This window comes from Pristiophorus japonicus, chromosome 1 (assembly GCF_044704955.1).
Source record: "Pristiophorus japonicus isolate sPriJap1 chromosome 1, sPriJap1.hap1, whole genome shotgun sequence".
In the NCBI taxonomy this organism is placed as follows: domain Eukaryota; kingdom Metazoa; phylum Chordata; class Chondrichthyes; family Pristiophoridae; genus Pristiophorus; species Pristiophorus japonicus.
The window spans coordinates 350,369,659-350,387,138 of NC_091977.1; the positions used below are offsets into that span (position 1 = coordinate 350,369,659).

Here is a 17,480-nt window from a genome sequence, read left to right on the forward strand (position 1 = left end):
AGTACCCCTTTCCTGCTTTCTCTCCATATCCCTTGATCCCTTTAGCCATAAGGGCCATATCAAACTCCCTCTTGAATATATCTAATGAACTGGCATCAACAACACTCTGCGGTAGAGAATGCCACAGGTTCACAACTCTCTGAGTGAAGAAGTTTTTCCTCGTCATGGTCCTAAATGGCTTACCCCTTAGACTGTGACCCCTGGTTCTGGACTTCCCCAACATTGGGAACATTCTTCCTGTCTCTAACCTGTCCAATCCTGTCAGAATATTATATGTTTCTATAAGATCCCCTCTCATTCTTCTAAACTCCAGTGAATACAGGCCCAGTCGATCCAGTCTCTCCTCATATGTCAGTCCTGTCATCTCGGGAATCGGTCTGGTGAATCTTCGCTGCACTCCTTCAATAGCAAGAGCATCCTTCCTCAGATTAAGAGACCAAAACTGAACACAATATTCCAGGTGCAACCTCACCAAGGCCCTGTACAACTGCAGTAAGACCTCCCTGCTCCTATACTCCAATCCCCTAGCTATGAAGGCCAACATACCATTTGCCACCTTCACCGCCTGTTGTACCTGCATGCCAGCTTTCAATGACTGATGTACCATGACACCCAGGTCTCGTTGCACCTCCCCCTTTCCTAATCTGCCGCCATTCAGATAATATTCTGCCTTCACATTTTTGCCACCAAAGTGGATAACCTCACATTTATCCACATTATACTGCATCTGCCATGCATTTGCCCACTCACCTAACCTGTCTAAGTCATCCTGCAGCCTCTTAGCATCCTCCTCACAGCTCTCACCATTTCCCAGATGGCAGCAAACTTGCAACCTACTCCCTGTTCTCTCCAAATGTTTCGCTTCTGGTTATTGGTTTAAGAGTGGACTGAGTTGACTCTCCTTTGATTTTTCTTTCCATTTGTGTAAGAAAGTAACTCACCTTTACTTGGGCATCTTAGTGTCCCAGTTAAGATTGGGACTTTATCTGGAGATAGTTTGCAGCTGGCAGCTATGACAGCTGCTGATATCTATCGACGGCCATGAGCCAGTGCAATGCTGATCTCTACCATTTGTCCTTTCAGGCTAAGAACCTGTTCAGCTAGAAACAGTTGGTTGAGATGGTTAATTGATAAAAAGGAATTACTCGCACCATGTGTAGATTTTGGTCCGAAAATTGCAGCCTCTCTGGGTGTGTACGATGTGCGCACGCACCCGAAGAGGCCTCACAAATGCTCGGAGCTCCCATTACTGCATTGTGATTGGTGGTCCAGTTCCACGTGATCCCAGGATATGTTCCATGCGCTGGACTTCAAAACTAAGCCTCGGAGCACAATCCTTTGTTCCTCCGGATCCACCAGGTATTTTCGTTAAAGAAATTCGGTCGGAGGCCTTCGGCCACAGGAGGCCTCCGGCCGCAATTTTTGGGCCATTGTCTTTATTGAGATCTGTGCATAAAAACGATTTAAAAAGTTAGCTTGGAGCACTCTTGCCCCTGAGGCAGAAAGTCGTGGGTTCAAACCCCACTACAGCACCTGAGCCTACTATGTAGGCTGACAATTCAATGCAGTACTGTCAGATGTGCTATCTTTCAGAGGAGATATTAAACTGAGACCCTGTCTGCCTGTTTCAGGTGATTGTAAAAGATCATTTGGCACTATTTGAAGAAGAGCAGGTAGTTCTCCCAATTTCCTGGACAAAATTCTCTAAGTGTCAACTGTGGCATGTGTAAGCTGAGTCATTAGATTGTGGGTTCAAGCTCCACTCCAAAAACTTGAGCACATAATCTAGGCTGACAATCCAGTGCAGTGAGGGAGTGCTGCAATGTCGAAGGTGCCGTCTTTCGGATGAGATAATAAACCAAGGTCCTGCATGCCCTCTCAGGTGGCACTATTTGAAGAAAACAAGGAGCTCTCCCCAGTATCCTGGACAATATTGATCCCTCAACCAACTTCACTAAAAAGAGATTATTGGGTCATTATCTCATTGCTATTTGAGTGCAAATTGGCTGCTATATTTCCCAACAGTGACCACACTTCAAAAAAATACTGCATTGGCTGTAAAGCGCTTTGGGACATCCTGAGGTCATGAAAGGTACTATATAAATGCAAGCCTTTCTTTTTAAATCCTTCACTACATTGCTAGTTCTCTACAGAATTTATAAACCTATAAATAGAATTATTTTTTTCTTTAACCATATGAATGCTTCCAAACACAATTTTACTTTTTAATGTTTGTACTTCATCTCCTGCACCCCACAGTCGAACAGCTTGCCAGCAACATCCAAGCTCATGCCTGATGGTTGCTCACTTGGATGAGATACACGCGGGCTGCTCGCCATAAGGAAAGCTTGCCCAGTACAAGTCACCACTTTGAGGAGAAAAACAAATGTAGAGTAATTCCAAATAAAAGTTGCAGTAAGGTTTGGAAGAAAGGCTCCATTTTTATAGGGAGAGGGGAGTGCAAGAGAAAGCAAACTGAGAGTCAATTTCTAATGATTATTAAAAGCATCCTAATTGAATGTATTTTTGTTCTGTAAGCTAGGATGTACCTCTCTGGTTTTGATAGCTTTTCAAATACCAGTGGGGGTCTGTTTTAGAGAATGATTTTCAAATTCCAGTGGGGGTCTGTTTTAGCAGGCATATTTTCAAATAGCAGTGGGAGTCTGTATTTTCTAATGGCACTGGGGTTGTTTTAACGAGCCCATTTTAAAATAGCCCTGGTGGGTTTGTTTTAGAGAGCCCATTTTTCAGAAAGTGGCTCCTAACATAAAGCTTCCTGGGAGTGTACGTTGGGAAATTGTAAGCACGCTTTGTGATTTCCCACCCGTTAAAATTAAACAGTAGAAATTTGTGGGAGTGTACATGTGATAGCCCAATATGTGCTCCTAACAGGGAAGGCTTCATACCTGGACTGTGCATTCAGATAATCAGTCCCTGAGTATTTGGAAACCTGGTAGTGGGAAAAGGAAAAAAGAACTTGCATTTATACAGTGCCTTTCATGACCTCAGAACATCCTAAAGTGTTTTACAACCAATGAAGTTCTTTTGAAGTGCAGTCACTAATGTAATGTAGGAAACATGGCAGCCAATTTGTACACAGCAAGGTCCTACAAATAGCAATGTGATAATGACAAAATAATCTGTTTTAGTGTTGTTGGTTGACAGATAAATATTGGCCAAGACACAGGGGAGAACTTCTCTGCTCTTCTTTGAATAATGCTATAGGTTCTTTTCCACCCACCTGAGTGAGCAAATGGGGCCTCGGTTTAACATCTCATTTGAAAGACAAAGGATTGAGGATGTTTCTGCGTGCAGCAATTTTTTTCTCTTTCTGATTTCTGTTCTCATTTTAGGTGAGAATCGATGAGTATGACTTTTCAAAACCATTGCAAGGCCAAGAGAAAAAAACATTCAATGAACATTGGCGAAAGCACACACTCTCACATGTGGATCCCAAGACTGGAAAGGTGAGATTGTTGACTGCAGCAAACGGAAGATAGTTTGCACAAGCAGATTCCTTGAATGCTGTTCATTACTAAAAGTACCACTGCACCAGGATAAAGCATTTTTTTGTAATTACAAGTTTTTAATATCAATGGGTCAATTTTACAAATGTTGCTGTCACCGCTAGTCCTTACTTCCTGGCCACATAAATTGGGAAATTACAGATGCTGTACCCATGACTGCATTGTTAAAATTAATGGTCAGAAAATCGTGGGCAGCTCTGTACGATGAGGCAAGTGGAATACATGAAATCCTTGACGTAAAACTGCTGGGTTTTTTGTAGCTTCACATTTGTCCCTGGGAGAAGAATGTGAAGTCACAGAAGGATTTGCAGGCTGATTAACAGTCTGACAGGCCATGACGTGAACGTTCCTTCCATGGCCATAGCCATCTTTATACCAGTCAATAGGGTGGTTAGTCCGATATGGCAAAAGGGTTTTATGGGCTCTCACGACCCATATGAAGGAGGGTGCCACCCACACCCACCAGACATGAGCATCCCGCTGAATATCAACCCAGAATTCAAAGTCGGAGCTCCAGTCTACTCATCGAGACTGGAGTCGGGTTCGAACCCTGCACCTGCTGACACAGGCAGGAATGCTACCTCTGAGCCAAAGGCTTGCTGTGCAAGAGCTTGTGTGCAGTAGAGTCTAATTAATATGGAGCATCTGAAATGTAGTGTTCCTAATCAAACTTCACATGGGGTTTCTATAATACACTAATTAGGAGCATGTGCTTATGACAAGAGGTAAACAGTAAATGTGAAGCACGAATGCACTAAATTAAACTTGGCTTCAATTAAGTCAGCTTTCATGCAGTTATCCTATTAGATTTGGAGCATAGGTTTTAAAACTGGGAGGTGGGGGAGTCTCAGCGGATGCTGGGAGTCATCAGTTTTTTGTCTCTGTGGAACTGTCTCATTTTCCCCTATTAGTTGACTTACAGCACTTTCTGAGTTAATGTTATTTTCTTATGGTCTTTTTGAAATGAGGATGGGTATCCTGGGGAGTATGTCCATTTCTGTTGGTCATTCTCCACACAGAAAAGATCGAAATCCCCTCGCAGTGCCAAATCCTTGGAATGTGTTGCTGAATTGAAGTAGAGGTGCTGGGAGAGGCAAGGGTAAAGGGCTCTAAACATGCTTCTGTTTCGAGCATTTATTTGTAACTTTGTTTTAAATTCTAGGTTACGTTGCAGTACCGACCTGTAATTGACACAACGTTGGATGCAGAAGACTGTGCCTCAGTTCCACCAGCAATTCGTTCTTATTAAATTCAACTAGGCTGGTACATCCAATAAAACTAGATTGGCATAATAAAAATAGCTACCTGTTGCTATATTTAATAAAATTACAAACAATATTGTAATTGCAAAATATGATCCGTTTTGAACTGTCCTTTCTGGGAATTCTACATATTTTCTAACTATATGTATATTGTAAAAAATGAGCTGCATTTCTAATATTGGTGTGACTGCTATATCTACATGAGCAGTGTTGTGTTTATACATACAGTACCATAAAAACGCCCTCTCTATTTTCAGTTGACTGTGTAGTTATCCAGCAGCATCAGAGAGCATGCAATCTGTTGAAGATACAAGAGGTTTCTCTGCCAGTTCAATAAAATATAAATTCATTGCAATGCCAGGTGACTATGTTCTTAAAGTTGTAAAAGCCTCTCGCAGAATAATTTTTGTGTTGATGATTATTCTATCTTTCCTCTGATACGGAATAAATGTTGAGGATGAGTGCAATTCAGTGGGACATTTTCAAAGTCATGACAACAGCATTTATTTGGCTGCTGAAGGACAATACCAGTGTAGCACATGCCTGGGAGAGCTGTGGCGTACAATTCATCTTCAATGCTTTGGTTGTTTATTATGCATTGGTCACATTTGCTGATAAAATGTATAAAAGTTTTACTTGAAAGTTCATATTGATTTACTTTGATTTGCTTATCGTAGTTCATGTGAATAAAGCAGGGTTCAACACTTCCAAAGTATTGTCATTCTGTTTGAGACATTTTCATAACTATATTCATATGTGAATTTTACTCATGAAAATAACAAAATCCATATCTAAAATGACAGGGTTGCATTTATATCGCATCTTTCACGACCTCAGGATGTTCCAAAGCTCTTTACTACCAATGAAGTACTTTTGAAGTGTAGTCATTGTTGTAATGTATGAAACCCGGCAGCCAATTTGTGCACAGCAAGGTCTCACAAACAACATTGAAATAAATGACTAAATAATCTGTGTGTCAGTTGAGGGATAAATATTGGCCAGGTCACTGGGGAGAACACCCCTGTTCTTAGAATAGTGCCTTGGGATTTGTTGCATTCAGTCAAGAGGGCAGACTTCTCTTGATTTAATGTCTCATCCAAAAGAAAAAGCCTCCAACAGTGTCGGCCTGAATTATAGTTTAGGATAATAATTGTGCAGGACATAAGCATGACAAAGACCAGGGTAATAGATTGGAGAAAGGCTGACTTCGAGGGCCTGAGAATAGAACTTAGGAAAATAAAATGGACAGCAATATTGGCAAATAATGATGTAGAACAGCAATGGGAAACATTTAAAACGGTGTTCAACAGAGTCCAGGAAAAATATACTCCACTAAATAACAAGATCAAACTAAACACTAATGAGACTCCATGGATGAATAAAAACATAAGGGTAAGGAAAGAGGCATACACTAAGTACATGATGGGGGAGAATATGAAGAGGACCAGGAGATAAGTCATAAAAAAATTAGGCAGGCAAAGAAAAGCTATGAAATTAAATTATCAAGGAACATAAAACAAAATAAAATATTCAATAGGCACATAAATTTTAAAAAAGGAAAGTAGGGATGAGAGTAGGGCCATAATGGACAGTTATGATAAAATCATAGGAGCGAAAATGAAATGGTAGAAATTATTAAATAATTAATTTGCTTTAGCATTTACCAGGGAGACAAATCAGGTGGCCATGCCAGAGGTCTAGCGGATAGCTAACACTCGACCTATATTTATCTATATTTAAAAAGGGATAGAACATGTCCAGCAAACTATATACCAGTCAGATTAACATCGATGGTAGGAAAAATAATGGAATCCCTATTAAAGGAGAAAATAGAAAAACAGCTAGAAACCAAAATTATAATGAATAGTCAACATGGATTTCAAAAGGGAAAGTCTTGCCTGACCAACCTCATTGAATTCTTTGAAGAGGTGACAGAGAGTAGACAGGTGTAATGCAGTAGATGTAATATATCTAGATTTCCAAAAGGCCTTCGATAAGATACCAAATAATAGACTAATGAATACGGTCAGAGCACGCGGGCTCAGGGGACAATTAGCAGAATGGATAGCTAGCTGGCTTCAAGACAGAAACCAGAGAATAGGGGTAAAGGCTAGCTATTCAGAAGGTGGGAAGTGGGGTCCCACAAGGATCAGTGCTGGGAGCACAGTTATTTACAATTTATATTAATGATTTAGACTTTGGAATGAAAATTATAATTTCTAAATTTGCGGACGACACCAAATTGGGAGAGATAGTTAATACTGTAACAAATTACAAGACAGCAACAATAAACTTGAAGAATGGGCATATAATTGATAAATGAATTTCAACATAGATAAGTGTGAAGTATATTTTGGTAAGAAAAATAAAGAGGTCATATATTAGAAAATCTAAGAATTTAAATGGGGTAGAGGAGCAAAGGGATATGGGAGTATAAATACATTGCGACGCAGGTCAATAGGGCCATAACAAAAGCAAACCAAGCACTATGATGTATTTCTAGAGAGATAGAATTGCTAAGTAGAAGTTACGCTAAACTTGTATCGATATGACCCGATAATCTGTTTTAGTTATGTACATCAAGAAAGGATGAACAGACGGGATCTTTTTTCTCTTGAAAAGAGAAGGCTGAGGGGTGACCGAATAGAGGTCATTAAAATTGTAAAACGTTTTGATAGCGTAGACATGTTTTTACTTGTGAGGCGAGCAAAATTATAAGATAGTCACCAAGAAATCAAATTGGGAATTCAGAAAAAACAACTTCTGGGTGAATAAGGGCGAACCAGTGGATGTGGTGTATTTGGATTTCCAGAAGGCATTCGATAAGGTGTTACATAAGAGGTTACCACACAAGATAAAAGCTCACGGGGTTGGGGGTAATATATTAGCATGGATAGAGGATTGGCTAACTAACAGAAAACAGAGAGTCGGGATAAATGGGTCATTTTCTGGTTGGCAAACAGTGACTAGTGGGGTGCAGAGAGGGATCGGTGCTGGGATCTCAACTATTTACAATCTATATTAATGACTTGGATGAAGGGATTGTGTAATGTAGCCAAGTTTGCTTTTTATACAAAGATAGCTGGGAAAGCAAATTGTGAGGACACAAAATCTGAAAAGAGATGCAGACAGGCTAAATGAATGGGCAAAAATTTGAGGTTATCCACTTTGGCAGAAATAATAGAAAAGCAAATTATAATTTAAATGGAGAAAAATTGCAAAGTGCTGCAATACAGAGAGACCTGGGGTTCTTGTGCATGTAACACAAAAAGTTAGTATGCAGGTACAGCAAGTAATCAGGAAGGCAAATGGAATGTTGGCCTTTATTGCAAGGGGGATAGAGTATAAAAGCAGAGAAGTCGTGCTATAACTGTACAGGGTATTGGCGAGGCCACACCTGGAGTACTGCGTACAGTTTTGGTCTCTATATTTAAGGAAGGATATACTTGCATTGGAAGCTGTTCAAAGAAGGTTCACTAGGTTGATTCTGGAGATGAGGGGGTTGACTTAGGAGGATAGGTTGAGTAGGTTGGGCCTATACACATTGGAGTTCAGAAGAATGAAAGGTGATCTTATTGAAACTTATAAGGTAATGAGGGGGCTTGACAAGTTGAATGCAGAGAGGATATTTCCACTCGGGAAACTAAGCCAGGGGACATAGCTTTAGAATAAGGGGCTGCCCATTTAAAACTGAGATGAGGAGAAATTTCTTCTCTCAGGCTTGTAAATCTATGTAATTCTCTGCCTCAGAGAGCTGTGGAGGCTGAATCATTGAATGAATATATATGTAAGATGACGATAGGCAGATTTTTGAGCGATAAGGGAGTAAAGCGTTATGGGGAGCGGGCAGAGAAGTGGAGCTGAGTCCATGATCAGATCAGCCATGATCTTATTGAATGGCAGAGCAGGCTCAAGGAGCCAAATGGCCTACTCCTGCTCCTATTTCTTATGTTCTTTATGCAGGGAGTGGTTAGATGAGGAAGGACGGGAGAAGGCTCGAGTGGAGCATAAACACTGGCATGGACTGTTCACCTGACGACCTGTTGTAATGTAGGAAGGTTACATCTTTTTGCAATACTAGTTTTCTGATTGCTCCTTTGGAATGTGTAATTTGATCCTGCTTGCTGTAGACAATCCTGCAATACCTAATTTTATCCAGTCTTGCCGGACTACAGAATGTGGAAGTCTAGTTAGCTTTGTGAAGATCCTCAGTTATCACGTATTCTGCAATTGTAATTATCATCGTCCTTGGCTGGTAAAGTAAGACTTTATACTGTAATTAGTGTATTAGTTAATTCTTTGGATTTTTGTTTTTTTTACCTTCTGAAAGTGATAACATTTCTTTTAATTCTGAATGAAGGAACCGTGTGTGGTGTGAGGGTGTTTTGATCAAATGCCGTTCCTAAAATAGCTCTGGATTGTTGCAAATTACAGGTTCAGGCTGAAACTTTGGGCTGGATTTTCAGCTGATTTGTGCCCCATTTAGTACCTCGGCGGGGCACAAAAATGATTTTTTGGGTGTGAAACAAGGCGCACAAGATTTTGTGCCCCGGCGGAACTTTCACCAATGGTTTTGCAGCAGCATCAAAACTTACCACCCTGCTGCTGTTTTGACCAGTGGGATGACATAAATCATCTTGCACCGCTGCGCTAGTGCCCCGGGCAGAACTTTCGAGCATTTTGCCGATTTAGCGTCCGCCCGAGAGCCCGCCCAGAAAAACCAGACGGCCCCAGGGCGCACCAGGCGCTAACAACACCATGTTGAAAACGAAGGAGAAACTCGCAGTTGTGAGTGATTAAAACTATTGGAGAAGAGCACTGCGTTACTGCATACTTTTGATTGTGACGTTTACGTGAGTTTCTACTTTGTTTTATAAAGGACATTTAAGGACATTGGCGGCCATGCTAGGTTGGGAGCCAGTAATCCTGGCTGCTATATTCATATGGCTTCAAGCTGGACGAATGCTTCTTGTTGATCATTTGCAACATAATCTAAGAGGTCATAGACGTATGGGGGGGGGGGGGAGGGACGGGTTGGGCGGGCCCTTGCCCCGCCCCCCCCCTCCCCCGAGTTTACAGGGAACATTGCTCATACCTCCAGCTCTCTGAGGCACAGTGTGTTAGAAGGCTGCACTTCCGAAAAGAGGTAATCACAGAGATATACCAGCTCCTACAGGCAGACCTACAGCGGCACAGGACTGCACTGCCCGTGAAGGTGAAGTTGACTGCCACTTGCCTTCTATGCCTCCAGCTCCTTTCAGGCATCAGCGGGGGACATGTGCTCCATCTCGCAGCATGCTACACATTGCTGCATTCACCAGGTGTACGCTCGCAGAATGTACTTCATAAACTTCCTAATGACCAGGGAGTCCCAAAATGAGAGGGCTATAGGTTTTGGATGATTTGCTGGTTTCCCCAAGGTTCAGGGTGACCTTGACTGTATGCATATTGCCCTGAACGAATGCTTTACAGAATGCAGAGGTTTTCCAAAACCGAAAGGGATTTCACTCCGTGAACGTACAGATCGTCTGCGACCATACTCGGCGCATCATGGCAGTCAATGCCCAATATCCAGGGAGCATCCATGATGCTTTCATCTTGCGTGAGAGCAGTGTCTCAGGCATGTTCCAGCATCAACCACAAGGCCATGAGCTGGATGCTCGGGGACAAAGGTTACGGCTCGCCACCTGGCTTATGACCCCACTCCGGAACCCTCAGACAGAAGTTGAGCATCGCTATAATGAGAGCCATGCAGCCACATGCAACATCGTCGAAAAGACAATTGGAGTGCTCAAGCAGCGCTTCCGATGCCTGGAGCACTCTGGAAGCTGCCTGCAATACTCCACTCAGCAGGTCTCTGAGTTCATTGTGGTGTGCTGCATACTACACAACTTAGCCATCATGAGGGGACAGGAATTGCCAATGGGGATTGCAGGACAACCTCAGGAGAAAGGGGGGAGGAGGAGGAAGACAAGGAAGGGGAGCCTGGCGAGGAACCCATGCCACCACCACAACCACAGGGGAGGCATCGTGGAGATTTCACCACTGCAAAAGCCTTACGTCGGCAGCTCATAATTGAACGCTTTGCTTGAAGAGTGCACGGCACGTTTGACCATTGCCTGGCCACTCTATCCCACCATGTTGACTATTCCCCCTCTTATTCTGCAAATGAGACACTACACAGGAATAGTTACGGTAAAGAAAAAATGTATTGGACATTGTAACATTGTAAACTTTGTAACCTGCATTGTGAGTCTTAAATAAAATAAAATAAAATGAGCTGCATCCGGTTGTGGGAAAATTATTGGAAAAAATCCTGAAGGACAGGATAAATCTACATTTAGAAAGACAAGGATTAATCAGGGGCAGTCAGCACGGATTTGTTAAGGGAAGATCATGTTTGACTAACCTGATTGAATTTTTCGAGGAGGTAACCAGGAGGGTCGATGAGGGTAGTGCATACGACGTAGTTTATATGGACTTTAGCAAAGCTTTTGATAAGGTCCCACATGACAGACTGGTCATGAAGGTAAAAACCCATGGGATCCAGGGCAAAGTGGCAAGTTGGATCCAAAATTGGCTCAGAGGCAGGAAACAAAGGGTAATGGTTGATGGATATTTTTGTGACTGGAAGGATGTTCCCAGTAGGGTTCCGCAGGGCTCAGTACTTTGTCCCTTGCTTTTTGTGTTTTTTTTCAATGATCTAGATTTGAATATAGGGAGTATGATTAAAAAGTTTGCAGATGACACTAAAAAAGTGTGGTTGATAATGAAGAGGAAAGTCATGGACTGCAGGAGGATATCTATCTACTGATCAGGTGGGCAGAACAGTGGCAAATGGAATTTAATTCGGAGAAGTATGAGGTAATGCACTTGGGGAGGGCTTATAAGGAAAGGGTATATATATTAAACGGTAGGCCACTTAGAAATGTAGATGAACAAAGGGACCTTGGGAGTGCTTGTCCACAGATTGCTGAAAGTAGCAGGCCAGGTGAATAAGGTGGTTAAGAAGGCATACGGAATGCTTGCCTTTATTGGCCGAGGCATAGAATGCAAGAGCAGGGAGGTTATGCTTAAATTGTATAGTACACTGGTTAGACCACAGCTGGAATACTGCGTGCATTTCTGGTCACCGTATTATAGGAAGGACGTGATTTCACTGGAGAGGGTGCTGAGGAGATTAACGAGGTTGCTGCCTGGAATGGAGAATCTTAGCTATGAGGACAGATTGGATAGGCTGGGTTTGTTTGCCTTGGAACAGAGGAGGCTGAGGGGAGACCTCATTGAGGTGTTCAGAGAAGGTTCCGGAGATGAGGGATTGACTTATGAGGATAGTTCGAGTACGTTGGGCCTATACACATTGGCGTTCAAAAGAATGAGAAGTGATGATATAAGAACATAAGAACATAAGAATTAGGAACATGAGTAGGCCATCTAGCCCCTCGAGCCTGCTCCGCCATTCAATAAGATCATGGCGGATCTGGCCGTGGACTCAGCTCCACTTACCCGCCCTCTCCCCGTAACCCTTAATTCCCTTATTGGTTAAAAATCTATCTATCTGTGACTTGAATACATTCAATGAGCTAGCCTCAACTGCTTCTTTGGGCAGAGAATTCCACAGATTCACAACCCTCTGGGAGAAGGTGATCTTATTGAAATATATAAGATAATGAGGGGGCTCGACAAGGTGGATGCAGAGAGGATATTTCCATTCATAGGGGAAACTAAAACTAGGGGACATAGTCTTAGAATAAGGGGCCGCCCATTTAAAACTGAGATGAGGAGAAATTTCTTCTCTCAGAGGGTTGTAAATTTATGGAATTCTCTGCCCCCGAAAGCTGTGGAAGCTGGGTCATTGAATATATTTAAGGCAGAGATAGACAGATTTTTGAGCAATAAGGAAGTAAAGGGTTATGGGGAGCGGGCAGGGAAGTGGAGCTGAGTCCATGATCAGATCAGCCATGATCTTATTGAATGGCAGAGCAGGCTCGAGGGGCCGAATTGCCTACTCCTGCTCCTATGTTCGTATAAAATTTTGAGGGGCCTGGATATAGTGGATAGCAAGGGCCTATTTCCCTTGGTGGATGGGGTCAATTATGAGGGGGCACAGGTTTAAGGTGGTTGGTGGAAGGTTTAGAGGTGATTTGAGGGGAAGCTTCTTCACGCAGAGGGTTGTGGGGGTCTGGAACTCGCTGACTGGAAGGGTGGTGAAGGCAGAAACCCTCACCACATTTATAAGGTGCTTGGATATGCACTTGAACTGCCGTGACGTGCAGGATTACGGACCTCGAGCTGATAAGTGGGATTAGACTGGATAACCACTTGTTGGCAGGTGGAGACACGATGGTAAGTACATCATGGAATCTAATATCGCCAGAGTGATGTCCTGGACGAGTTTTAATCACCTGGATGGGTCGGAGAAGAATTTTCCCAAAATATTTTTCCTAATTGGCCTGGGTTTTTGTCTGATTTTTTGCCACTCCCAGGAGATCGCATGGCTCCGGGTGGGGTGGAGTGTAAAATGTTGCGATATATGGGGTATCGCAGTTGTGTGGGGCAGACTGGTTGGACCAGATGCTCGTTACCTGTCTGCCATTGTTCCTTGTTCATAGTTTTATATGTAACCTTCAGGTCTGCTGACCGAGGGCCCTGTGGCTCTTTTTCAGCTGGCGCGGACACGATGGGCTGAAATGGCCTCCTTCTGCGCTGTAAATTTCTATGGGCTAGACTTTGCCGAGAGCCCCTCAATGCCCGATTGCCCACCAGAAAAACCTCTCACGTTTGGTAAGTAACGCTGGTGAAAATTTATACTTTTAAGTTAAAACTAATCATCCGGCGAGAAAATGGGCCTTGCACCATTATTCTCGTCAGCTTTCTCAGTGGTTAAGGGGAAACTAAGTAAAACGGGCGTTTTTTTTTAAAAATTAGTCCGTGGCTGCGGTTGGGGCTAGGGAGAGGGGAGAACTTTAAAAAAAAATTCACTAAAAAAAAGTTAAGAAACCTTCCCACGATACTTTTACACATAATCGATGTTTTAACATTTTAGAAAAATAAATAAAGAACCTTTAACTTACCTTTCTTTGCACAGTACTCACCTACCACCCTGTCTAAGCAGCTTTTACAGGACGGTTTCCTCGGCGATCTGGACGGGCTTCCATTGGGGCCAAACTTACGCCCTGGCGATTTTCTCGCCGTTGCACATCGGCGGTTGGTCTCAGCGGGCTTTTTCAGATTTGGGCGATACATTTAAAAAAATAAGGGGGAAACTTTCGCCAGGCGGAAAAACAGCTGTACCGCTGAGAAAATCGCCGAGAACCCGCCGAAAATGAAAGGAAAGTTTAGCCCATTGTTTCAATCCAGCAGTGTGATAATTCAACAACATTATCAGAACATAATCCAGTGTGATACTGCAACATAATCTGTAACATAAAACTGTAACATAAAACATTGGATGCATCCAGTATCAACAACATAATCCAGTGTGACACTGCAACATAATGATACTGTAACATAAAACATTGGATGCATCCAGTATCAACAACATAATCCAGTGTGACACTGCAACATAATGATACTGTAACATAAAACATTGGATGCATCCAGCATCAACAACGTAATGCAGCAACATCATATTCCTGCCTCACTATTTTTTCCCTAAGTCTTTTGCCCCCTTCCTCTTATCATCCTCCCTTGCCTGCTGCTCTGACCCAAAGTAGCACCAAGATGATGTGCAGTAAGGCTGCCAGAGTGCTGCTGTGTTAGGGGGAGAGACAATGGAGATGCCATTTGGGGACGCACTGAACCAACACGTGGTGTGGAAGGCCCTTCTTCTGACTGGATAGCCTCTTCATTGGCGTCGCCAGTCACAGGTGGGTGACAACCGTCGCTGATGCTTGGTTGGCGACTGAGTGGGGGGAGACGGAATGATACCACCTCCCATATCCCTGGAGCCACTCAGTGGCCGACAGGGCTGGTCCCTAGCAACCCGAGCACCTTGCTGGCCTGCTTCAGAACCGTCACTTCCCCGTGTGACAGTGGAGAATGCAAAGAGTATGGAGGCAGGCATGGACTGCATCACCTGCCCAAGTTGAAGCAGAGCTTGTTCCTGTGATGGGCCATATTCTGCTAGGGCTCGCATCACACTCTCTGGGACTCCAGTCTCACAGCTGGAGGCCATCAGCCTTATGTGAGCATTGATGCCCTCGCTGGTATCACAACTCACACTGACAATCTGTGACCCTACCTCCGTAATGGTCGCATTCAGACTGTCAATGTTCGCGGGAATCCTACCCAAGACACCAAGCAGCTGACGGCTGATCTGGATGCTCTCCCTGGACATTCCCACCATGTCCAGTTCCACATCTGCCTGTCTATCAGCAGACTGACTTTGCCGACTCAACCTCCGGAGAGATGGCCTGCGGGATTCAACCCCAGCACTGTGTTGCTGCACGCCACTGGTCCCAGGTGTCTCGAAATCGTTGAACCCCTAGAATGTCACATCGTCCTCAGAGGAGCTGAGAGCTGGTGGTGGAACAGGGGTTAATTGATGCTGCAGGACATTGCCCCAACCCTAGTCCAGAGTCACTGCAGGACATTGCCCCAACCTAGGCCAGGGAGTGTGCAGGACTTACCCTCAGTACCCGAGCGGAGGTCAATTGTAAGGGAAATAGATAGGCGTTTCTGCGGCCGCAACCAAGACTCCAGGATGGTATGTTGCCTCCCTGGTGCAAGGGTCAAGGATGTCTCGGAACAGGTGCAGGACATTCTAAAAAGGGAGGGAGAACAGCCAGTTGTCGTGGTGCACGTTGGTACCAACGACATAGGTAAAAAAAAAGGGATGAGGTCCTACGAAATGAATTTAAGGAGCTAGGAGCTAAATTAAAAAGTAGGACCTCAAAAGTAGTAATCTCGGGATTGCTACCAGTGCCACGTGCTAGTCAGAGTAGGAATCGCAGGATAGCTCAGATGAATACGTGGCTTGAGCAATGGTGCAGCAGGGAGGGATTCAAATTCCTGGGGTATTGGAACCGGTTCTGGGGGAGGTGGGACCAGTACAATCCGGACGGTCTGCACCTGGGCAGAGTCGGAACCAATGTCCTAGGGGGAGTGTTTGCTAGTGCTGTTGGGGAGGAGTTAAACTAATATGGCAGGGGGATGGGAACCAATGCAGGGAGATAGAGGGAAACAAAAAGGAGGCAAAAGCAAAAGACAGAAAGGAGATGAGGAAAAGTGGAGGGCAGAGAAACCCAAGGCAAAGAACAAAAAGGACCATTGTACAGCAAAATTCTAAAAGGACAGAGGGTGTTAAAAAAACAAGCCTAAAGGCTTTGTGTCTTAATGCAAGGAGTATCCGCAATAAGGTGGATGAATTAACTCTGCAAATAGATGTTAACAAATATGATGTGATTGGGATTACGGAGACGTGGCTCCAGGATGATCAGGGCTGGGAACTCAACATCCAGGGGTATTCAACATTCAGGAAGGATAGAATAAAAGGAAAAGGAGGTGGGGCAGCATTGCTGGTTAAGGAGGAGATTAAGGCAATAGTTAGGAAGGACATTAGCTTGGATGATGTGGAATCTATATGGGTAGAGCTACAGAACACCAAAGGGCAAAAAACGTTAGTGGGAGTTGTGTACAGACCTCCAAACAGTAGTAGTGATGTTCGGGAGGGCATCAAACAGGAAATATGGGGTGCATGCAATAAAGGTGCAGCAGTTATAATGGGTGACTTTAATATGCACATAGATTGGGCTAACCAAACTGGAAGCAATACGGTGGAGGAGGATTTCCTGGAGTGCATAAGGGATGGTTTTTTAGACCAATATGTCAAGGAACCAACTAGGGGGGAGGCCATCTTAGACTGGGTGTTATGTAATGAGAGAGGATTAATTAGCAATCTCGTTGTGCGAGGCCCCTTGGGGAAGAGTGACCATAATATGGTGGAATTCTGCATTAGGATGGAGAATGAAACAGTTAATTCAGAGACCATGGTCCAGAACTTAAAGAAGGCTAACTTTGAAGGTATGAGGCGTGAATTGGCTGGGATGGATTGGCGAATGATACTTAAGGGGTTGACTGTGGATGGGCAATGGCAGACATTTAGAGACCACATGGATGAACTACAACAATTGTACATTCTTGTCTGGCATAAAAATAAAAAAGGGAAGGTGGCTCAACCGTGGCTATCAAGGGAAATCAGGGATAGTATTAAAACCAAGGAAGTGGCATACAAATTGGCCAGAAATAGCAGCGAACCTGGGGACTGGGAGAAATTTAGAACTCAGCAGAGGAGGACAAAGGGTTTGATTAGGGCAGGGAAAATGGAGTATGAGAAGAAGCTTGCAGGGAACATTAAGACGGATTGCAAAAGTTTCTGTAGATATGTAAAGAGATAAAGGTTAGTAAAGACAAACGTAGGTCCCCTGCAGTCAGAATCAGGGGAAGTCATAACGGGGAACAAAGAAATGGCGGACCAATTGAACAAGTACTTTGGTTCAGTATTCACGAAGGAGGACACAGACAACCTTCCGGTTATAAAAGGGGTCGGGGGGTCTAGTAAGGAGGAGGAACTGAGGGAAATCCTTATTAGCCGGGAAATTGTGTTGGGGAAATTGATGGGATTGAAGGCCGATAAATCCCCAGGGCCTGATGGACTGCATCCCAGAGTACTTAAGGAGGTGGCCTTGGA

The 17,480-nt window shown here is 43.7% G+C and overlaps 1 protein-coding gene across 1 annotated transcript in view; it reads left to right on the forward strand.

The window, feature by feature from the left end:
- Positions 1–5,501, forward strand: part of sdha (succinate dehydrogenase complex, subunit A, flavoprotein (Fp)) — a 65,159-nt gene extending 59,658 nt beyond the window's left edge. Inside the window, exons 14-15 of the mRNA XM_070890382.1 lie at positions 3,354–3,467; positions 4,690–5,501. Coding sequence (XP_070746483.1) covers positions 3,354–3,467; positions 4,690–4,776 — 201 coding nt within the window. The 3' untranslated portion in view covers positions 4,777–5,501. The remainder of the gene's footprint in view (positions 1–3,353; positions 3,468–4,689) is intronic.
- Positions 5,502–17,480: the final 11,979 nt, after the last annotated feature.